Genomic DNA, 25,300 nt, shown 5'->3' with positions numbered 1-25,300 from the left:
TTTATTTGTTATCTGCTATGTAGCCAGTGCCTTCTCCTTTTTTTCCCAGCTTGAATGGCTGCCACCGTGGCTACACAGCAGCTTATTTGTATAAACTATAAGGGCTCTGGTACACGGGGAGATTAGTCGCCCGCGGCAAAACTCCCTGCTCGCGGGCGACTAATCTCCCCGAGTTGCCTTCCCCCTGCCATCCCACCGGCGAACATGTAAGTCGCCGGCGGGATGGCACACGCGGCGGGGCGATTTTGGGAAATCGCCGAAAAAGCGGCGCGAGTCTTTTTCGGCGATTTGCGCGAAATCTCGCCGCTGCGTCTGCCATCCCGCCGGCGACTTACATGTTCACCGGTGGGATGGCAGGGGGAAGGCAACCATGTGTTATGTTAACATTGTTAACATTGTTAACCCTTGTTAACCCTGTTCTCACTAAATTGCTTATATATTTTCCTGTTAATCTATTACAGTTTGCTATCTATTGTGTGGTTTATTGTCCATTAAAGGTGGCATGGTAAACACTGCTGTTTCAGTTCCCAGGGAGTTGTTGCCCACTAGTACATGGTTTAGCCCTGGGTGGAGGCACAAAACCTAGCAAATCCCCCACTTAGCAGAGGCTTGGGATCTATTCTGTTAGTACTACAGTCTGGCCCTGGATTTTAGTGCATAGAAAGGATTACAGTATTAATGGCTAATTTCAGCACTGAGAGGCTGTGGATGGGAATGTCAAATAAGAGATTGCCATTGATGAACAGAATGTTGGTGGAATTGCGTATGAGAATTGCAATCTATAAAAGGCTATTACACTAAGGAATAACTGACTACATCACTCACAATTTTAGTACGGTATACAGTACGGTATAATAATAATTACCATATTAACTAATACATAATGAATGAAATATAACTGTTAACTGAACCATGTAGTTTTAGAAGGTAGACTGACACATAAGCTTGAAATCCATAGTCTATAATTGTTTTTCATGTCATATCATAACTGCATTTACAGAGCAAAGAATCACATAAAAAAATAATTAAACACTTCTTAAGTAATCAGTAGCCAGAATCAGAATGTTAAATAATATATACATTTATTAAAATGTGTAAGATATCTACAGCAACTATACATTTCTATATACAAAGTTTTACTGTCGCATATGAATAAAGCTGTCCAAAGAATGATGTAAAGGTTTTCCATGTTCATAGTCAAAGCGATTAAAGTTTCATTATTGCGTTAAACACTTGGTTCCTTGTTATACTGAATTATAGATCCTTGTTTACCAACTATGAGAAAAGAAAAATAAATATTTTGCTTTATATGCAGTTATTTTAGAACAAATTGATAATCAAACAGTATGTCTAGTTACAGTGTATGCGATGTCCATTTGGCAAGCAGTAGGGGGTTGGTAAAGGTATGGGATCCGTTATCTGGTTCCATAGACTCTAATCAAATAAAACATATTTCCTTTTTTTCTGTAAATATAAACTAGTACATTGAACTTAATCCCACTGAGAAATAATGAATCCTTACTTGGTTTATTTAATATTTAAATTATGTTTAGTATACTTAAAGGGGTTGTTCACATTTGAGTTTACTTTTAGTATGATGTTGAGAGTAAAATTCTGAGATGATTTGCAATTGGTCTTCATTTTTTTTGTAGTTTTTTTAATTATTTGAATAATTGCTTAGCAACTCTTCAGTTTGGAGTTATAACAGCTGTTTGCTAGGGTCCAAATTACCTTAGCAACCAGGGAGTGGTTTGAATGAGAGACTGTAATATGAATAGAAGAGGGACTGAATAGAAAAAAGTTACAAAAAGTAACAATAAATCTGTAGCCTCACAGAGCAATAGCTTTTTTGGCTGCCAGGATTAGTGACCCCCATTTGAATGTTACAAAGAATTTGAAGAAGAAGGCAAATAATCCAAAAACTATAAAACATAAATAATTTTAAACTAATTAATAAACTAACAAATTGAATAGTTGCTTAGAATTGGCCACTCTATAACATACTAACAGTTAACTTAAAGGTGAACTACCCCTTTAAAGTATGTAGATCCAAATTACGAAAAGACCTCTTATCTGGAAAACCCAAAAAATTCGGGTTACTGAGAGAAAGCCAGTGAAGCAGAACTAGCTGCGGCAAATGTCTTTTTTTGAAAACAACATGTTTCAAATGTTATATGACTTGATAAAGAGTGTAGAGTCCAGAATACTTTGTGTTACAAAAACTCACTTGTAGCAGCTAGTACTGCTTCACTGGCTTCCTCTCAGTAACCCTAATTAGCAAATTCAATTGCAATTCTACCTGTGGTGGGGGTGTATACAGGGATTGAGAGCCTGCTACTCTCCATATGTGCTGTCAACTTCAATGATACACTCACTCAGTGCTATTAATGTGCTTTTTTGTATGCTAATGTGCCTTAAACCATCACCATGTTCTATACAAGGGAATTATATGAGGCGTAGTAGTATTTTGTTTGGCTCAAGGGCTTTGCTTTAACGTGCACATGCTTACCTAAACCTGCCTATCTACTTTAGCCTCAAAAACAGAACACATCAAAGAAAATAAAGAGCAGAATAAGAAAAAGGGAATAAAGGGTAGAAAGAAAGTCATGCAAGATTAAAAACTATGCAAGAAGCTGTAAATGTTTAATATGGAGAAACTAAACTGAATTTAAAATGTTATAGGGCCTATTTATCAAGCATTAAAGTTGTCAGATCAGTGCAGGTTTGAGAATAAAGCCAATTTTCCAGTTGTGTTTTCTAAAAGTTCAATGGATATTCTTCAATTCAATACAACTATAAAACAATTTCATTTTTTTTCTCACTTTGGCCTGTTTTAAAAGTAATTTTGGAAAGAAAAACAAGTGTAAAAATGCGATGTATGTAAAAAATACATAATATTGGATTAAAATGAAGAAATCATGCCCTCACAGCTATTGCCATAAACAGATGGGTAGATGACCAAAAGTGAAAAAGTAAGTTTGTTTTTGCTTACCATGGCCATTCTTCTGCTGATTTGTAGCATCTTCATTGTTTGACCTAGATTTTGTGCTTTCCAATGTCTGATCAGATGTTTCATTTTCTGTAGAAAAAAAAATAAAGTTTTAAAGACTTTTAAATAGCCAATTACTGCTGTCATCTGTGCATAAATGTTTGTATTAAAAATATTTTTTTACATCATCAGTATATTTTGAAAAAAAAGAAACCCCACCCTTATAAAGTATGACTTATTTGTTCAACTCAAAAGAGTAAGCATAAGGGCACAATAATAATAATCAGTCAAAAAGCTCATGGATAATGTATCCAAGTGGGGAACATTCACTAATCAGCCATTTCTAAAGAACTAAAGAAGCAGGGTTAGCAGGTGTACAGTCCCTGAACAACAAAAACATAGCAAGTGCATAGAATTCCCAGCTGCATGTATGAAAAAAAGCTTTCGTGTGTTTGTTATTTTAATTTATTTTTTGTCAGACTCACGATAATTCCTTGATTGTGTCAGTTTGTGGATTCTAATGTAGGGCCATCTTTTGAAAGGTGGAAATAAACAGCCCTTCTCCATTAATTAATTAAGTTCCCATTAGTAGAGATGTGCATACATTTGGAGAATGGTCTGTATTACTTAAGCTGTTATTCTGCCATCAATAGTTGGAAGTACTTTACTAATGGTTTATCTATGAGATGCTGAAGGCTCAAGCATTACTGATAAGTGAATTGCAGTTACACACAGCTTAAATCAAGTCCTTTTTACATTTCAGTTTTAAAATGCTGTAATTTAATTAGTTTTCATTAGAGGAGATGAACTATGCTCTAGTCAAAACATTAAACAACAATTAGTATAGTCACATAATATTTAGGACATTCTCTTTTAGTTAGCTAGTTTTTATAGTTGAGCATATGTGTAAGCATATATATATTCTTATAAAAAATGTAAAAGAAAATATTTAATGTTCTTACTAAGGTTTCTTCAGTCATTGTATTACAATGTAAAGCAAAAATATATGTAATGTGCTAATTACTTTATGCAAATTATTTTGTAGAATGCTCTTTATAGCTTTTTGTGCCCTTGTGGTTCTATATCAATAAATATAATTGGATATTAAAATAATATAAGCCAGTGTAAATATTTTTAACTAGGATACATACATTAGGGCTAATTTACATCCACAAGCACAGAGGGCAACTTGTACTTTCCCTGCAGTAAGTTGCACGTAAATTAAGTTTTATTAAAGGTACTAGATTCAAAATGTGCTCCTTGCTTCTCCCTATAGTTGTGCTTGTTGTCGCTCAGTCCTGCCTTCCATTCCAAACTATGCGCTGCTGCCCCTATTGACACAGGGGAACTCTGAAGTTACCTCCCCCTCTTGACCAGGTGTTAAATTGGCGCACAGTTCCTCAGAAAGAATAGGGTGCACACGTCACTTGCAAATGGAAACCTGAAAATGATACCAGCAAACACCAGAAATGACGCCAGCAGACTTGCGCACTTGCAGTTGTATCCTTTGTAGTGAACTGGACCCAATTACAGTAGGCACAGTACTACTGCATATCCCCAGTACTACTGCATAGCCCCATTTGCACCTGCAAAGATGCCAGAATTCTGGGGTAAAATTGTTATTGGAAAAAAACATGGCGATTGCGAAATTGCACTTTGCTCACAGCATTTATGGATGAAAATGAACCCTAATGACACAAGGTTTAGGAAGACCAATAAAGCTTTTCATTAGGAAGGAATGAATGCCCTTTCTAGTAATGTTGTAATGGCAGATTCTGTTAATGCCTTTAAGAGGGGCTTGGATGAGTTCTTGAACAAGCAAAGTATCCAAGGCTATTGTGATACTATTATCTACAGTCAGTACTGATGTTGATATATATATATAGTTTATGTATGTGAGTGTATAGATAGGTCAGTATAGGTATGTGTGTGCTGGGTTTACTTGGAAGGGTTGAACTTGATGGAGTCTGATGTAATGGTGAAGAAGTGCCTTTTCCACAAATCAGTCCTTTTTGGCAAAAATTATAAATTAAAAACATGATGTCACACAGGGCACTTTATCACCTGTGGGAAAATGTGCTCCCTGCGACAACCAGCACCTAATTACAGATTACAAATGATTGGTAGATAACACTGGAATGTCAACAAAACACTTGCTTGGTTTTTCAACTGGATTTTAATCAAACCAGTTTTTTTGTTAATTGTTGGTCCTTGCCTCCCAAGATGTCTCCTATAGCACCCCTGATTTCTCTTCTGCTGAGGCCCAGCACCTGCTTAGTATGATCTGGATGGTTGTGGATTAATATAGGTACCAACACACAATTAACAGAACACAAGGTCATGTAATTTTTACTTATGTGAATTGCAAGTTATATCAAACAGGGCTGCTCCTGCAGCCCATTAGTTTAACAGCAAGTACTTATTGGGCTGATTGAGCTAGGAATTTGCACAGTATTGTAAGATATTCTGTACAATAATGTACTGCCCAAGCACCAAGTGCATGGTACTACAAAGGATGCTTGACACTGTAGGAAACCTGTAGCCACCTTATTTTCAAGCAAAGTACCACAGGCAAGTTCCTGTTTTAAACAAGAGGCAAAAATCTTTGACTTTATTAAGTGGGGGATGGGGAAGTTATTGAATTAGTTTGTCTTTTAACTACAACACTCCAGAGGACAGAAAAGTTGGCTACCTCAGGCACCAGAAAGTGGACCATAAAAATTAAATATAAAGTAACGAAGACAAATTTGGAAGCATGGATCATTATTTTTACTCGACTGCTGTAACTCTTGGTTTGTACTGTAAAAGCATGGAGCAATGTGTCTAGTTCTTTTTTCAGGAGTAACTCTCCTAGCATAGGCATGAAAAACATTAGGCAACTGCCCCTAAATTGAAAAGTAAGAAGAAATCCATTGAGCTTTAACCCACTTTGTATTCCATTTCTGATGGTATATACCTTTGTTCTGTGATTTCAAACTATGCATTTTGACACTAGAAATTGGCTTGCAACAAAACAGGTTATGTACTGGGAAAATAAGGAAAGTGTGAAGCTGCAGAAGGGAGATTTGTCGATGACATGGTTCTAACCTTTCTTCCATTCTGCATGTGCCTTTTTCAGTTTCAGGAAAAAAAGATGGACTATGATCATCAAGAACGAAATCATAAGCGTGACTGCAACCCAGATAAGAACAATATTTGACGTCCTTGCAGAAACTTCAAATTCTGAAAAACAGGTTAATAGGAAACTTACTACTTACTTATACTTACTTATAATTAAACTATGTGACAAACTGTTCTACATAAAGCATCACACAGACATCAAAGCCTTAAAAGTAGGCAGTACTTTTACATGCAAATGCCTAAGGGGGGATTTAACTCACTTCCATGAAAGGTAGCCATTCAATCAGTTTTTCATTATCAAAAAAAACAGAACTTAGCAATAGTAAATGCCCCCATATTTTATATGTTAACTTTTTAAAAAATCCTTTCAATTACACTGCCCATACCCCAGTTCAGCCTGTCAGACAAGTTCAATTATGGGTAGAAACATAAAACATATAATATAAACATATAATTCAGCTCACTTTTCTGAATTATGGAAAAGTTAAATAATTACCTGATGTAAAGGGTTGGTTGGTGGCGTCATTATAACTGATTGTAGTTTCCATGTAAGAATTGGAAGCATTTTGCTCTGAGAATGGAGACAATGATGCACTGTCTAGAGAAGAAATTATAAAGAGGCATGATGTCCTGACACTTTATTATTTATTATAATTATGTAAAAGGTAGCAAGAACAATGAATTTATATTATTCATTCAGATTAAAATATAATATTCCAGAAATATTTCAGTATTTTTCACAATTTGGATCATTTATACATACCAAATGTAAAGAATTGTTGATGATCCATGTAGTTTAAATCTATGTAGTGTAAGGACAAGAACCCATAGAGCGGTTGAGTCACCCGCAATTGATCTCTGCTATTGTTGGTGACAAACTGCTCCGATAATATTTGTTGCCAGTGGAAAGCCATTTGCATTGCTTCGATAATCCAAAGTTGTGCGAAGTTTCCTCTTGCAGGTAACCTCACGCGACACGCAATGTATTTTCAGAATTTGGTTAGTCGCCCATAATAGCAGAGATCTATGGCGGGCGACTCAACTGCTCCATGGGACATCAGCCTAAAAGTGAAATATGGACAATGAAGAGATAGGCTTAAACCTGTATGCATTTGGAAATGTACATATTTGGTGACCAAGCCTCACTCTGGAGTTAAGCTCCATGACCAAAAATATTCAATGTCTGTGGTCTATAGCTTCTGTTTTACAAGTAACTTTGGATGTCGCCATACGGTGGTATTATTAATATGATAGCACAATATCAATTATTTCCAGTGCTTTTCCTCTGCACTGTCCCCGTGTAAGGTGCCACAAACCATTTTTAAGATACCACTTCTAAGATACCACATATAATAACCATAGACATCAGTCTCTATATGTAAACACTACAGCTAATTTATGTCTGCAGGGTCACTGAGCATCTTGCACTCTTCCCCGCAGTCAGTTGCACCTAACACCACTTTCATCAAAGACACTTGCATAAAATAGCACTCTTCATACCTCCATATAGTTGCATTCCAAATCAGGTCCTGCTGCACCTATTGACGCAGGGGAACCTTGGAGCTACTGCAACTTCCTGACCAGGTAGTAGCTCCAGGGTTCCCTCAGCACAAAATGTGCAGCACACTAAGGTAGGGCACATACGTTATCACACCAAACACCGCAAATGATGGCAGGCAGACTTTAAATATATTCGGCCTAACTGCATCTGATTTGGAACTATGAAAGTGAATGTGCCATATTGTCATTTTAGCTCAGCTACTCCTACTGTCTGTAGTTTGAGTGTTTGCACATTCTAAAGTTTAGCCTAATACTCCTAAAAGATATAGCTATGTCCATCATGATGTAAGATGCTACCGTATAAACAGATTTTAAGGGGTGCATAATTTAGCCAAAAAATGATTGTATATCTACTCACCCAAAAGCAAATATGGCCCACAAATTAGAATTAGGCAATTTAGGCATTTTGTTATTGTGTTCTAAATGAAGAATTTCTGAATAGAGCACACAGTCCTGTACTTCTCATGAATACAGTACTCCCTACATTTAGCACCACTTTATTTATCTGTATTTATGTGGGGGGCTGGAGGCAACATATAAGATCTGTAAGCTGGTGCAATTTGCACAGAGCAGCATTACCCGGATGCAAATGCTGCATGAATAAACACTCAGAAGCACCCGTTAGATCCCTTGCAATTGTGTATGGCCATAGGTAAATGACCTACAATGTTAATAAACATACTATATACTGGCTCACATAGTATTGCTGTGGTTAGTTTTATTATAACAATAGATGTCTTTTATATCAGGGAATGGAGACAAACGATGCATCCTCCATAAAAATAAATATGAAGCAAACAAAATCTTCTGAGGACTTACTGTTTACAAATTTAAATTGATGACTGTAGTGCCACTCAATAAAAATAGTGATCAGAGATCTCTTTGTCATGTTTATGCAAATAGAGCAAATGGAAAATACAACGCACAGAAATAGTTACCTCCTGTAGTATAATTGCCTGTTTTCTTATGTTTTGCTGTATTTCCATCTGTGAACTGCAACGATGTAGTTGTTGCTAAAATTTAAAAAATTTATAGTTATGTTCCTCATTTGAGTAGAATGTTTTGTATAACATATAGTAAAATACTATTTACTAGTAGAGTATTTTAAAAATACTACTTAAACCAACCCAATCAACAGATAGTTTACATCATATTAAGTGGCCTATTAAAGACTTGCCAAACTGAAATATATGTATCAGTAAATATTGCCGATTTAACTTGAGCCACCATTTTGTGACCCTGCATGAGTTTACTTATCACATGGGGTTTCATGCCAAAAAAGCTTGGAAATCTTTGTAAGTTAACCTAAAAGCTTCCAAATATTTTTTCATTACAAAAGCCCATTTGAGCAAACTTACAAAGATTGTTGGCCTTTTTTTTGGCGCGAAACCTTTCTTGATTAGTAAACTCACGCAGGGTTTTCTTTATGATTGCCTCACCATGAAAGATTGGGCAAGCATTAATTGGCCTCTTAATGCCAAAATATGACAATAGGACACTTTATATTAAACAGTATTAGGAGCAGTGACAAGAAACAGGGGCAGCAGTCAACTTAGCCCAAGTGAATCATTTTTTCTATGGTCTGTGTCTTCACAACACTGACTTAGCAATATGGTAAAGGAACCCTGGCGATGGCTCACAAGTGGGGCCAAAACTTTGGTTCTTATGCACTAATAATAAACTTTTTTTTGCTAAGTCCTGTGCACTCAACACTCCAAAACAGTATACTTAGTAAGCTTCACTTATTTATTCACGTTATCTAGAACATCTGATATGCTTTCCCACAGGCAATAATGTAAATCGATTGTGGGAAAACATACGCAATGTTTCCTTATTCTAAGTTTCCTTGTAGGGCAACTTCAGAAAAATGAACCACTGCATATGTTTTCCCACCAGCGATTTACATTATTGCCTTTGGGAAAGCATTTTGGGGAAATTAGTCACCCCTGGTAGCAAAGATTTATCATGGGCGTCTAATCTCCCTGTGTGCCAGGAAGAATTTAAAGGTTAGTTAACCTTCCAGTCACTTTTTTTGGTTTAATTGTTTTTAATCAGAAATAATATAGTTCAAAAATAATGCTATTTTTAATTGCTTTTTTATTTTCAGAAAGTTTTTAGACTTAAGTTTAAAGTTTATTTTTCCATTCTCTTATAATAAGAAAATATGTATGCACATTACATTTCTAAAAAGAAATATGTATGCACAGTAAGGGGGAGCTGTCTACAATCTATAAAAAAATTGCTACATTAGTTTATAAATGAAAAAAGATGTTAATCTAAGCAACTTTCCAACATACATTAATTACACATTTTCTGTAATTTTAATTATTCTTAACCCTTTCATTTCTCTGCACTATTGGTTCTGACTTTTGACACAATGTATTAGAAGCCTTGCTTTAGTCCTGTTCTGGTGTACTATTTGAAGACACCAGAAAAGCTGAGTGTGCTGTGCTCTGGGTGTAAGCAACTCCATTTGCGTCAGGGCGGCATGCCGCCCCTCAATTTGTGCCACCCCATTTCTTATTGCTAGTTCTCTTATTGCTTGTAATTGATTTATACCCCATATGGCATTGCATTTTAGTTACAATAAAATAAATTAAAGGGCACACAACACAACCAGTCTGTCCCACAAAAGCAAACCTTAAAAAAAATCACAGACCATAGAATTTTAGATAATTTTGTTCTCATGTACTTAAATTTGATGCAGAGTAATGTATTATTGAATAAAAATAATTACCAACTGTGATAGAAGTATTGTGGCTGGTTTCATTAAAATTGCTTGTTGTTTCCACAGAAGCATTAGATGTATTTTGATTTAAGAATGGAGACAGTGATTCATTCTCTAATAAAACAGAAAATAAATATGGAACATTCAAACTTTTATTAAGTGACTTCAAATGTAGTTATAGGCAATATACTGTAAGCAGTATTTTTTAGTTAGACCAAGAAACTGCTGGCAGTGTTTTATGCACATATCGAAAAGTATCTAAACTGATTTTAAAAATACAGAAATCTTGTAGCTTTAAAGAAGATACACAACTTTATACATTGACTATTTGTGTTTTTTTTTTGTGTCAGATGCACCAATTCAGTTGCCCACAGAAATCAATCTGATCTTGGCTTTCATTTTCTAACTGAACTAACACCTGATTGGTTGCTATAAGAAATAGAACTTAACACATGTGGTCTTGCATGGGCCATCTCGTATAAATTATCCTAATTCATTGGGAATTATAAATCAGTTTCTTTTGTAGCATTCTAAAAGAAAAATTGCACAGAATATATACTGTAATTACCTCCTGTAGTATAAATGTTAGTACTGATTTTAGCAACTCTTGTTTGTTCTTCACTTATTGCTGTATTTACAGTTGTTAAATGAAACAATGTGGATAGTGCTAAAATAAAAAATAAATATAAAGTTGATCTATTATTTGAAAGGAATGTTATGGCTATGGTGAAAAATTATTTTAAACAAATGACGAATGGTTTAAGTAAGGTTGGTAGCTTTTTGTAATCTGGAATATTAGTAGATTATGTATAATGCTAGTTTTAAGCAAGCCACATTCTCTCTCTCTCTCTATGCCCTATGTTACTGCATTGATGGCTACTGCCTAACGATTATGTGCTAAACTAACCTTTGCTCAATTTAATATATATAAGAACTACCAAACAGTTAAAATGTTTTTGCCAATATTTAGATTTGATCAAAAGTATCTTTAGCAAATGCTCAGAAAATGAAAAGAGAGGCAACAAAATTTGTATAATATATACCATTCAGTCAGGGCTGGGCCTAATGAGAATGGCATCTGAGGTAAGCCAATCACTCGATTGACCCCCCTGCCCTGATGATGAAGCAGGGTGAGTAGGCACAATACATCTTTCAAACTCTTCATCATCATTTATTTATATTAAGCCAGCAAGGTACAAGAGTACTTTACATTAATATATAACAAACAGGGGTTTCCCTTGTTAACAAACAAGGGTTAATCCTAAAAATAGGATTAGAGGGCCCTACTCTTACATTAACTCTCCTGCTTGCTCCATCAGAAGACTGCCCCAGAAGGAAAAGAAGAGATAGAACTGAGGGTAGACAGATAGAAGAGGTATGTGCCTATTACCCCCCAATTGGTATGTACCTCCCTACCTGTAGTTTTGGCCCTGCATTTAGCCACAAAAATAACTCACATTTAGGGGCTGATTTACTAAGACACGATTTCGAATCCGAATTGGAAAAATTCCGATTGGAAACGAACATTTTGCGACTTTTTCGTATTTTTGCGATTTTTTTCGGCGTCTTTACGATTTTTGCGTAAAAACGCGAGTTTTTCGTAGCCATTACGAAAGTTGCGCAAAGTCGCGATTTTTTCGTAGCGTTGACACTTGCGCGCAAAGTCGCGCCTTTTTCGTATCGTTAAAACTTAAAAGGCGCGACGTTTCGCGCAAGTTTTAACGCTACGAAAAAATCGCGACTTTGCGCAACTTTCGTAATGGCTATGAAAAACTCGTGTTTTTACGCAAAAATCGTAAAGACGCCGAAAAACTCGCGTTTTTACGCAAAAATCGTAAAGACGCCGAAAAACTCGCGTTTTTACGCAAAAATCGTAAAGACGCCAAAAAAAATCGCAAAATTACCGATCATTACGAAAAAAACGCAATCGGACGCATTCGGCCCGTTCGTGGGTTAGTAAATGTGCCCCTTAAAGTGATCTTGTCCTATTTTTGGTCATTCAATGAGAGGTAAAAAGGAGATTTAATAAACAAATGACACTGTGCCTGTTTAATTATTTTTTAAACACTCTGATAATAATTATCAAAAGGAGCAATTAACTGTGAAATTGTTATATATGTGCATAATGTATGTGTGTTTTAGGCTTTTGATCTTTTTATTTAATGATAAATTGCTAACCCACACTTATTTAGTGTATAGTGGCACAAGTTTAGGGTCCCACAGCAAAAGGGTTACAGCAAGATCTTTTTAGAGCCCTCCTAACCATCCAAATTGTTTAGAAATATAATAAAATCATATTTTATTAGGTCACTCATTTGCCCTCTTATACTAATTAGTCCCCCAACAGTCACTGGGTTTACTACCCCTATTGCCATGCTCTATATAGATTAGAAATATTCAAAAAACCTGGTTATCTTACATGTGTAATATATTTCCTGTTTAATGAGAATTTTGAATTTTGTCCACCTCTCCAAGAAGCATCATAGAAACATTAATCTTAAATCAGTTCACACACAACTGAATCCACATGAGTGTACAGGGCAGCAATACAGAAAGACTGCAGCTTATCAAAGCACAATTTAAAAAAAAGTCAAGGAGACATCAGGGTGGACTCGTGCTTCAATTGTAAAGTTACATTTAAAAAATTCCATAATCTGAAAATGGATTTCAGAACAGGATTATGCTTGAGGAGCACTATTAATTGATTAGTTTTTTTTCACATGGCATTATCCCTTTCATTACAAATTACTAGTATACATCTCTAGTAAACATAGGTCAAAGTACATCAGATTTTGCAAGAAGATACATATGTTTCAGGCAAACATTTCTTTTGCTAAAAATACAACTCGAATCATAGTAACCCACACCTGCTCCAGGTGCCATTGTGGTTCAACGGAAATTCTAGCTCAATGAAATCTGAAGGGCCCATCGTTTCGGTCCCACCTGGGAACCACTGGCATCACAGTAAGATTGTGAAATAAAAGCATTGATTATTCATAGATCTGGAGTGCTGGTCCTCCATCTTAATATACACATTTGATTGACCAAGCACCCAAGCATTGGATGTTGGTGATAATTCCTTTTACCATATAAGAGGTTTAGTTCAACTTAAACTTTAATGCAATAATCTAGTCTTCTCATTGATTCCTTTTACAGTAAGACCTCTAACAAGCAAATCTCTATGATCTACTTTTAGAAGCAGAGTCACAATTAGTTTCAATTAATTTACTAATTAGCCATTTCATTCTCACATTTATGCAATCACTCAATTTTTACTATCATCTGTGGAAAGTGTCTTTTATCTTCTTGGTCTAGACATGATCAAATGGTTTTTTCTGAAGTTGTATTAAAGGTGTTGAACATGAAAGTAAAAGGCTATTTTCTACTGTGAAATGATTTTAATTACATGCAAAGTTCATATTTATTATGCAAAAGAGAATAACATTTCTGTTTCAAAATCTTGCCAGAAAAAGCACTCCTGAGCTCCTACAAACTGATACAGTATTAATCTTAATTTTATCAAGCTTTTCTTTGCCTCATCTGAAAAATGTGATGTTTAGCGTGTCAAATTAAAAAACTGAAAGCATAAATCAAGATAGCATGCATCTATTAATCTATCACTATATATATATATATATATATATATATATAGTTACATAGTTACATAGTTACATAGTTACATAGGGTTGAAAAAAGACCATTGTCCATCAAGTTCAACCCATCCGAGTAAACCCAGCACACAACCTATACTAACCAATCTATACACTCACATACATAAACTATATATATACAACCAGTAATACTAACTGTAGATATTAGTATCACAATAGCCTTGGATATATATATATATATACATATATTTATCACTATATATATATATATTTATCGCTCATCGTCAGTGTAGGAGTGGCCAGAAGGGATGACTTTGACGCAGTTGGCCAGCTTGAAGTTTATTGCAATATATGGACAAACAATCTCTGTTTTGCTTAAAGGGGAGGGCATTTCTTAGTAGCTTAATGCACAGAATTTCTTAATGTCCTATTAATAATGGGTGAGTGCAGAGGATCTCTTGTTGTTGTTTATATTGTATTTTGTGGTCACAACCTCATTGCACCCCTGCTTAATAGTTTAAACTTTAGTGGTTGAGCACAACTTTCCCTTTTTTTGTTATATATATATAGATACATATACATATACACACACACACACACATATATATATATATATATATATATATATATATATATATATATAGGTCTAAATAAAAAACCTCTTATTTATTTTTTGAATCTACGACTCCTGTATGAGAACCCTGTGTGTGCCGTCACTCCATGCCTCTATATATACCGGTATATACATATATACAGTATATATACACTTTCAAAGAAGACAATCCCAGTCTGCTTGAAAAAATAAAGGGAACACAAAAATAAGATTCTAGATCTGAATGAATGAAATATTCTTATTTAATACATCATTCTTTACATAGTTGAATGTGCTGACAACAAAATCACGCAAAAATTATTATATATTAATGGAAATCAAATTTATCAACCCCTGGAGGTCTAGATTTGGAGTCACACTCAAAATTAAAGTGGAAAAAAACACTACAGGGTGATCCAACTTTGATGTAATGTAATGTCCTTAAAACAAGTCAAAATGAGGCTCAGTAGTGTGTGTGGCCTCCACACGTGCCTGTATGACCTCCCTACAATGCCTGGGCATGCTCCTGATGAGGTGGCAGACGGTCTCCTGAGGGATCTCCTCCAGACCTGGACTAAAGCATCCACCAACTCCTGGACAGTCGGTGGTGCAACGTGGCGTTGGTGGATGGAGCGAGACATGATGTCCCAGATGTGCTCAATTAGATTCAGGTCTAGGGAATGGGCGGGCCAGTCCATAGCATCAATGCCTTCATCTTGCAGGAATTGCTGACACACTTCAGCCACATGAGGTCTAGTATTGTCTTGCATTAGGAAACCCAGGGCCAACCGCATCAGCATATGGCTTTCATCTGTGAAGAGCACAGGGTGCCAGTGGTGAATTTGCCAATCTTGGTTTTCACTGGCAAATGCCAAACATCCTACACGGTGTTGGGCTGTTTCTGACCGTTTGAGGAGACACATGCACATTTGTGGCCCGCTGGAGGTCATTTTGCAGGGCTCTGGCAGTGCTCCTCCTGTTCCTCCTTGCACAAAGGCGGAGGTAGGGGTCCTGCTGCTGGGTTGTTTCCCTCCTACGGCTAGGGATGTAGCGAACCTAAAAAAAAAAGTTTGCGAACCCGTTCGCGAACTTACGCCAAAAAGTGCGAAAGTTCACAAACTTTGCGAACCCCATAGACTTCAATGGGAAGGCGAACTTTAAAACCTAGAAAAGCCATTTCTGGCCAGAAAACTGATTTTAAAGTTGTTTAAAGGGTGCCACGACCTGGACAGTGGTATGCAGGAGGGGGATCAAGGGCAAAAATTTCTCTGAAAAATACTTTGTTGACACAGCGTTGCGTAAAAACGCAAGCTATTCCTATGTATTTGCAAAGGCAGCTGGCAGACCTAGCGGAAATACGTTTTTTGCTATTTCGCACTATTAGCACCATGGAAATGGGATTTGCTGAAAAACGCCATGTGTGGCTTGTGCTGCGTTTTTAGGCAGAGAAAAAACGCAGCGGAAAAACTCCACGTGAACCCAAATTGCGAACATACGCGAATACACCCAATGATCGCGCGAATTAGTTCACCGGCAAACAGTTCGCTACATCTCTACCTACGGCCTCCTCCATGTCTCCTGATGTACTGGCCTGTCTCCTGGTAGTGCCTCCATGCTCTGGACACTACACTGACAGACACAGCAAACCTTCTTGCCACAGCTCGCATTGATGTTCCATCCTGGATGAGCTGCACTACCTGAGCCATTTGTGTGGGTTGTAGACGTCTCATGCTACCACTAAGTGAGTGAAAGCACCACCAGCATTCAAAAGTGACCAAAACATCAGCCAGAAAGCATAGGAACTGAGAAGTAGTCTGTGGTCGCCACCTGCAAAACCACTCCTTTATTGGGGATGTCTTGCTAATTGCCTACAATTTTCACCTTTTGTCTATTCCATTTGCACAACAGCATGTGAAATTGATTGTCAATCAGTGTTGCTATCTAAGTGGACAGTTTGATTTCACAGAAGTGTGATTGACTTAGAGTTACATTGTGTTGTTTAAGTGTTTCCTTTATTTTTTTGAGCAGTGTATATGCATATATATATATATACACTTTCAAAGAAGACAAGCAGACTGGGATTGTGCTTGAAAAAAATAAAGTGTATTTATTGTAGCATATACAGTATATATGTGTGTGTGTTGCTTCAATAATTTGCATACGTTAGAAAATAATTCCACACTTTCGGAGATAAACATCCATTTGGTGGGAATAATAACATATAAAGAGATAATATTATACATTGTTTTCTATATGGCTTTCAAGCTTGTCAGCTGCCTCACTACAACACACCAATAAACTGTATAGTTTTATAAGATATGGTTTTAACAAAAGTTCTCACCATCTAACTCATCTGATATTTTGTTGAATTGTTGATACCTGAAAACTGGTCTCGAAGCTTTAGTAGTAATGTTAATACTCCCAGAACAGTGAATAGCAAAGGCTTGATTACTTTAGCTGCCCAATGTCACATTAGCAATTTGGTTGCTAGGTTTATTAAGTAGGCCTTAAAAGTAAGGAGGCATTTTGGGAAGGCGCCATTGTTGGAGCTGATTTGGAATATGGCTGTTTGGCCTGGCTGACAATCTAAACTGTGATTAACTGGTTAACTTTGTGTCTCTTGTAAATTTATATGCTACAGTATCAAGACAAGCATCTTGTTAATGAGTTCTTGAGTGAATAAAGTAAAGGCATTTTTGTGTCCTTGCCTCGTCTCATTATTCATATTTCTAAGTGCATATTAAACATGAAATATTGATGCTAAAAATATTTTAACTGGGGATGATAGACAAACAGATATAGTTTTCAGATGTGAAGTTTTATTTTCTGGTAGAAATGTCCATTCAAGATTTCTGAATCTTGGACATATGCTAAACAAAAACAAAATAAGTTCACTAATATAATTTTTATAATTTGGGTAATTTCAATGCATTTTTTCTTACTGAATTTAAAAAACTACAAAAATGCCAGATCTGTGTCCAGTAACAGAGTTAACATTACCATCATATTCATCATTTAGGTTACTGAAGTGCTAGGTAGTCCTGTTCTTGTTTTTCAATTAATTGTCTCCAGGTGGGGGGTTTTTAACCCTCCAGCCGAGAGTTAGCACATTTACAGAAAATGAAAGCTAATTCTCTCTATAAATGTCCAAGCTGACTGTGATGCCAATACCATTATCACTAATGCTGTACATGGCATCCTATTTTTACCACTGATTCTTTACTGTTTCAGGGTGAAAGAACATAGTTTGTAGCCTGTATAGTTATTTAAAGAGTTCAATAAAAGCATTTGTATTTAACTATTCCCATACATTTTCAGGAGCATAAAGTTTGCTTAAAAGACATGTCAACTTCAAAAATATTTTTTTTGCCTAATAAAAGAAAACATAATTCCAATTAACTTTCCAATGTGAATTTATTTAAATTTGTTAGTGCTTTAAAAGTTATTTGTAAATGTAATTGATACTGAAAGCAGCTGAACTCATAGTTGTTACTTTTTAAACAATATTGCAAAGGTCAGTCTCCTCCAGCAAGACAGGTCTGTCAATTTGCTGGCTTGTGTTACATTGTTTTAAATGCCAGAGCCACCAGAAAAGAAATGGACTGACAAACACTACTTCTAATAGCAATTATATATACAAATAAGTAAAAACCCATTGCAAATTTGTAATGAATGTATATTGCAAAGTTACTTAAAATTATGTTTTCTTTTATTAAGCAAAAAATGATATTTTGGGTTGACTTGTCCTTTAATAAACACTGGTCTCCTAATTTCAGTGTCATGTCATTGTCTACTATACTATGCCAAATCTTTTGGGAAAACTCCACATACTGCCTTTGTGCTTGTAGTTAAATATTCTCTTGCCATTTAGGGTGCAACCACAACCACAGTGGTTGCACAAAAACTGCCATAGTAATTTTGCAAATTGCCGCCATTTATTGTACTTACACCTAAAGCAGCCCTGCGAGTCTGTTTCATGGAATCACATGCATTGTGTCTGCTGATGTTTTCACAGTGGCCTGCATCAATAGACACAGAGCAATTGCACCTAAAGAATCATGCACAGATGTTATATGGAAGCCAAGCACTGGAAATGACAGCATCCCAAAAGCAATGATTTTCAGCAAAAATGTGTTGGATTGACATTGAAGAATAAAAAGCTTAAACCCCTAAATTTGTTGCTACATGTACAGGATAATTAATTTTACCATTTCCTCTATTATGAGTAATTCATACTTAGCATTTCACAATAAAGATATAAAATGCTTTTACCCATGCAATTTGTAGAAACATCTAAGAACCAGTGAATGACTTATGAATTCTACTGAATTCTACTTTTTCTACTCTACATTTATTGCTTGTTGTAGAAAGGGTATCACTCAACACATGCAACAATGTAATTTACATGTTTTTTTCTAAATATGTATTGTTGTGCTTAAAAGTAATAATTATTTGCATACATTTGCTGTCTGATTTGTTGTATTTGGTGTGCTTTCTTGTAAGAGTCAAAGATATTTTATAGCATAATGGTCTTAGCTCTTGCAAAAGAAATGCAGCCTGTCCAACAGATCCACTGTACATCACAATTTCCTTGTTATTTGACCCCATACAAGTTAGTAAATAATCTGCCCATTACATGAAAAATATTGTGACAGCATTGTATTATAGTACAGATATAAATGTATAGCAAATACGTATTGTGAAATTTTATCATGAGGTGCTCCTACAATCTATATCTGTTGTACATTTACAATGCGTGTAAATTAATTCAGATGCACAGTGCCATCTAGTGGAATCACTCTCAATATAGATACAGTTTTGATTGATTGTTAAAATAGAAACCAATGGATACCTATGAGGGTAGCTTCTCCATCGAAATTAATATGCTATATTGAGCTACTGCATATAATATATTAAAAAATATTTTAATAAACATACCTCTTATGTGAAAAGGAAACTGAGAAGTAATTAAGTTCCTTGCAGGGACTTCTGCTTCTGTTGTGTATGCTGCAAAATAATAACAATAAAATCAGAGCTGACATTATTTTTGTTTCAAATTTGTTTAAAATATTTATTCCATCAAATGATGCAGTTTTATTCATATTTCATTTTAACCTACATCATATGAAGGGTTTTTAGTACCCTGTTCACTCTATATAGTGACTTCCTACAGAAGTAATATTGTAAGAGTGTCTCTCCTGTGGCCCTGTACAATGCTAAACTACAGTATAATCCTGGAGGATGCAGGGAGATGCTGTTTAAATACATATTTAATACTCATATATAAAGAGGTGGTGTTGAAAAGTAGAAGTTTGATGAAAAAAAATCACCAGTGGAACTAAAAACTTCGGCAAATCCTCTAAATGTGCAAATCAAGATACAAAGCTGGTAAACAATTTTCTCTCAAATCATCAGTGGCCGAGAAATGTCTCTTGCTGGGCTCTAGAGCATATAAAAAACATTGTCTTTACTTAACACCACTCTCCTTTCAAGGCCAAGAGGAAAACTCTTCGCATATTAATATATTAGTACTGTATACTAGTATATTAGGATATAGTGTTTCAACTGATATTTAAGGACAGGTTAGACGTTAATTTTTTTTAAAAAAAAGAGAAGTTTGGTTAAAGGGTAATAAAACAGGGGGTTGAGACAGTAAAATTATACTTAAAGAACAGGGTAGAGGGATGTGCCACGGCACTGAAAATACATCAGCATTTTGGGTAGATCACTGTCACTTTGGACTTCATGGTGTATTGAAGACAATTTTGTTTGGCATTATAGGTTCATTCTATTTTTTTATTACAATTTTGTTAACAATTCTTGTGCCAGATTGATAATATAAATAAAAGTGCACATAAAATTACTAGCATTAACCTTTTTTACATTAACTTTTTTCACATTAACATAATGAAAGTAAAGTAAAACCAGACTAAGGTGGCACAAGTTGTGCCTTTGCTTATGGTTCCAGAACTCCTAGCTGGCAGCTATAATAATAATAGCTTGCAGGGATTTAAATTTGCAAAACTGTATAAATCATGCAGAACACACAATTTTGGAGCATACTAGTATAATTACATGGTAATAAATAAATTACAAAATATAAGAGAACCACATTGCATTCAAATCCAACTTCTCACATACAACAGGTATATTAACAACACAGTTATTTCCTTACGTGGATTCTGGAAAATGAAAGATGCGGTAAGGTTCCCATCTTGTAGAGCTTTGTGCCTTAATATACATTTCACAGTTGAACTGTTTTTAAAAGCTTTGATCCGTAAAGTGCTGGTGGTATTACATGTTTTCCCATTACCTTCAAATCTGTGTTTAGTTTCACCTTTAGAAGAGAGATAGAAAAATAATGGTGAAAATAAAGTTTGTTCTGAAAAACTCATCTTCCTAAACATGAGCTGGTTAAGTGTAAGGTACTCACCAAAAACTTCCATACTGTCATCAATCAACCAGGTCATTTCAGGAGGGGGTTTACTACCAGAGGTGGAACAGTTTAGAATGATATGATTTTCAGAGCTTTTTCCATGAATGTTATATAAATCCACCACAGGCTTCGATGGAATAGCTAATAAAAAAATATATAATGGATTAACAGCTTTTCTTAAAGTATTCCAGATTATCATTTGGAGAGAACTTCTGGTTCATAATTTAGAATGATTTACAATTTTGGTATAGTTTAGTAACAGAAAATCAGACTGACTTTAAATCTTTCAGAAACATTTATTGTCACCCACCATTAAAAACAACTTGGCCTTCTGAGGTCTTCTACAAATAGAACATATGGTGCTTACTATCATTTACTGATTGGGGGGGGGCAAGGAAAGGTGGTTGCAATTGTGGTTGAACTCCCTCTTCAATGGCTGCCAAAGCTTAAATACTGTTAATTATATAGCACTGAAACATTTTCTCAGAGCTTTACAGAGCTTAAACATCATTCACATCCCTGCCCCAGAGGAGCTTACATTCTCAAGTCCCTATCACATTCACACACACTTCAGTCAAATTCGTCAGAAGCCATTTAACCTGACTGTATGTTTTGTAGTGTGGATGGATGTGAAACCCACACAGACGAAGAAGAACATACAAATTTTCTGGCAGATTGTGCCAAGGCTGGGATTGGACCCAAGACCCTAAAGCACAAGCACTAACCACTGAGCCACCATAGAAGGAGATCGTTAACAAACTGTAATGTTACAGCACTCCATTTATAGCACATGGTTTATAGCTGGGATACTAAGCTTGAAGATCTCAATAAACCATCACTCACAGAATTTCTTCCCATTCTGGTAGTTGAGGGATGCAGAAAGTTCATGTTTACAAATAAGCTGAGTGCCACAGGTTAGAATGATATAAGAGTTTCTTCATAGTTTACTAAAGTTTTGTGTTATCCGGAAACCTGTTATCCAGAAAGCTCCGAATTACGGAAAGCCTGTCTCCCATAGACTCCATTTTAATCAAATGGTTCAGAATTTTTAAAACTGATTTACTTTTTCTCTGTAGTAATAAAACAGGAAGTTGCAATTGATCCTATTGGGTTTAATTAATGTTTTATTGATTTTTTAGTAGCCTTACGGTATGGAAATCCAAATTACAGTAAGACCCCTTATCTGGAATACCCTTGGTCCCGAGCATTCTGGATAATGGGTCCTATACCTGTATTACTTACCTAATACTGTGATACTGACAGTCTTGTTCTGTACTGGAGAGCTATAGTGCAAACATGTATAAATGCCCTCATCTTGCATTGTTATATTGGATAGCCGGATAATGAGCTCATCCTTTGAATGGCTGACTAGCTCATATCTTCTGTCTTTTAAAACTGCAACAAAAAAGGAATTATAATGAAACTCTGTCACAACCTAAATCCCAGCTGAAATAATAATAATTTATATAAAGAAATATCATTTAACTTATTGAATTAAGGCCTGTCATTGTATGATAAATGTTTTTAGAATTAACAGGTATGTGAGATATTCAACATTTATTACAATAAATGTAAAATATCTTGAACAATCTTTAATTCTGAAAACCTTTACAGAATTCTGGTGGAGTAATTTTTGTATATGCCATTCTGCATGTTGAAACAATACTAACCTCTCATTCTTATGGCAGTAAATCCCTCACTGCCAACATGTTTTTGATGCACAGAGACAATATCATTATTGTTTGAACTGAACATAGAACTATACAACACTTATGTGGCAGTGACAAAACATTATGTTTTATATATGTTGTGTTGCAAATGTAAGGCTATATAATACAATGTGTATATGTCTAGTATCCCAACTGCTTTGTCAGCTATTTGTTTTCTTTAAAATGTACACTATGCATTTAGAATAGCACTGCACATAAAATAGACTGGAAAACTGTAGTACTTACACCTACCTTTCTGATCGTTAAAAAAAGCAACAAAGCCCCTTGAAGTCAGCCACTGCAGGGGATACTCGTCATCACCAGGAAACACACATTTTAAAGTTGCTGCCTTTCCTTCCTCCACATACACATGTGTGGTATGAAATTCCGCTGTTAAAAAACAGAGTAGTAACATTAAAAAGTGACTTTAAGAAAGAAGTTAATCTAATCTGACAGCAATAGATACAGCATTTACCTTAGCATGCTTAGGCAACTGAGTAATGCTGCTTCTTTCATTTTTTTTTTTTTGCAGTCATATTTTTTTAACAAATTTTAAGCAAAGTTGAAAAGGCTCATAGCAGCCCAGCATTGTCTACAAATAAAATCATTTTTGAGTACTATTTAGATTTCCTTTAAACAAGTAGCTTGTAACGGAGCCGCACACACAATTATATGCAGTCAGGGAGCTTACCCCATTTATTGTGACCACCTTGATCAGCGTTTTGGGGGGGGGATACACCCTCCATTCATCGTGTTGATCAAGGTGGTCACAATAAATGGGGTAAGCTCCCTTACAACAAATAATTGTGTGTGCGGCTCTGTTACAAAAAAACAGTGTTAAGGTCACAGAGCACCATGGCGTTTAACAACTATTTGCTATTTATATGCAGTTAAACACAGCATGCCGGGTGCAAAAGATGGCCAACTGCTGCCGTTTATAGCACTTGTTTTGGTTTTTTTAATTGTACATTTTTTACACTTGAGGTAGAAAGACTAAGCCCAGTGGCACAATTGGTGTTTTCTCCAACTGTGTAAAGATAAGTCACAGAAAAGCCTAATCTGCACTCGCATGCTTGAGTATTGAGTATGCGCTGATAATCAGGGCGGAGTTCAGCACAAAAATACATACTATTCCTTTTCTGTGACAAAATCCCGATCCTGTATCTGTCAGTGCACACTCAAGACTGGGTTGTTTATGAACAGTTTCTACCTAGCCAGAGAAAACACAGGTTGTGCCATTGGTCTTAATGTAATATCTTTACTAAACATACACCCAACATCAGTTTGAGTGGCCCTGTTTCAAACAACCAGTTTGGAGGATTACTGCTAAATGTTCCAGTGAGGTTTACAGCAATAGTCTAATGTAACACAATTGGCTGTGCCATTTGTTTTTTGTACTACTTACCATTGTTCCTATAGCCTTCTCTAGAGCAATGCCATAGGTAAATCATACTGCTGTTTGGTGGCAACCACATGTTGCACCTTGTTACATATTTTTATCTGCATTCTTATAGAGTTGAAGCATTAAGGAATGTGGAGCACCTAGTCCCTGCCTAACTTTGCAGACTAAAGCTGATTCTAATATGTCTTTGGGCTTTATTTTGAACTTATTTTTTCTCTTCTGTCCCATCCTTTATTTTCTACTTACTCACATGCTTACTTTATCTATAAAATGTGTAGGAAACACAATGTCAAATATAAAAATACCAATATAAAAAATGCAATACTATACATAAGCATCTATTCACATAAAAATACATTGAGAGCCCTATTAAGTGTTAGAATAGTATGGATGCACATTGCTGGTATCTCGCAAAGAAAAAACTAGTAAAAGTTTGGAAAAAGTCAGAGTGGTGTCAAAGTAGTTGTTACTGAAATAATGATATTTCAATTTTAATTGCATTTTAACAACTCAAAATAAAAGTATTGCTAGGTAGTTAAATACTGATAGTTTCTTTCCTAATTTGTTTCTTCATTCTTCCCTGGGATATCAGCTAAAGAAAAAGTTACAGTGATATTTTGGTTAAAGATAACAAAAAAGTTATTTATGGAGAGGTTAAAGGGAAAAAACTGTATTGGAATAGTATAGGTTTTAAAAAAATGTGAAATCTTTCGACATTAATGTAAGCCCCATTATCATATTCATACACCTAAAACTTAGGTTCCCATAAATGCTATAACTGCATTGTGCAATCACTTACGATTACTAAAGCATAGTAGAGAACTGACAATCATGGGTTTTAAACAAAATTTGTATTATCTGGAAATAAATATTAATGTTTTAAAGCATTACTTTCAAGTCAGTTTTACTTTAATTTTGAGTTCAAACAAAATACAGTTAGTCTAAATAAAGGAAAGTAGCCAAAAAGTTTAGCATAAACCAGAGGAAAACTTACCTTTTAGAGGGAAGAACAAAAAGGTACAAAGCAATCCGATTACAATCATGAGGATTCTGTGTGACAATTATTTACTGACTACTGTATAACTCGGGTTAGCTGTATTTCCTCTAGACTGAAAGCACTTTCACACTGAAGAGCTTTAAGGGGGAGTAAGGA

General features: G+C 35.5%; 1 protein-coding gene across 1 annotated transcript; it reads right to left on the bottom strand.

The window, feature by feature from the left end:
- Window positions 1–1,065: 1,065 nt before the first annotated feature.
- On the bottom strand, window positions 1,066–24,220 carry crtam (cytotoxic and regulatory T cell molecule). The gene is made up of 12 exons (XM_031906505.1): window positions 24,151–24,220; window positions 22,998–23,135; window positions 22,279–22,431; window positions 21,034–21,177; window positions 20,776–20,937; window positions 19,539–19,607; window positions 10,407–10,511; window positions 8,608–8,682; window positions 6,606–6,707; window positions 6,077–6,211; window positions 2,993–3,079; window positions 1,066–1,275 (listed from the first exon to the last, which is right to left on the bottom strand). The coding sequence occupies exons 1-12, from the start codon at window positions 24,218–24,220 to the stop codon at window positions 1,226–1,228; spliced, it is 1,290 nt and encodes a 429-aa protein (XP_031762365.1). The 3' UTR covers window positions 1,066–1,225.
- Window positions 24,221–25,300: the final 1,080 nt, after the last annotated feature.

This window comes from Xenopus tropicalis, chromosome 7, assembly GCF_000004195.4.
Source record: "Xenopus tropicalis strain Nigerian chromosome 7, UCB_Xtro_10.0, whole genome shotgun sequence".
Taxonomy (NCBI): Eukaryota; Metazoa; Chordata; class Amphibia; order Anura; family Pipidae; genus Xenopus; species Xenopus tropicalis.
Note: the sequence above shows the minus strand (reverse complement) of the source record. Positions and strands in the feature narration are given on the sequence as shown.

Bases quoted from the DNA above. Each gene is read 5' to 3' on its own strand.
- crtam (XM_031906505.1), bottom strand. From the start codon at position 24,220: ATGTGGTTGCCACCAAACAGCAGTATGATTTACCTATGGCATTGCTCT. The intron at 6,708-8,607 runs GTAACTATTTCT...TTTCTTCTCTAG, and splicing joins AGGCAATTATACTACAGGAG to ACAGTGCATCATTGTCTCCA. The intron at 3,080-6,076 runs GTTAGAACCATG...TTTTTTCTACAG, and splicing joins ACATGCAGAATGGAAGAAAG to AAAATGAAACATCTGATCAG.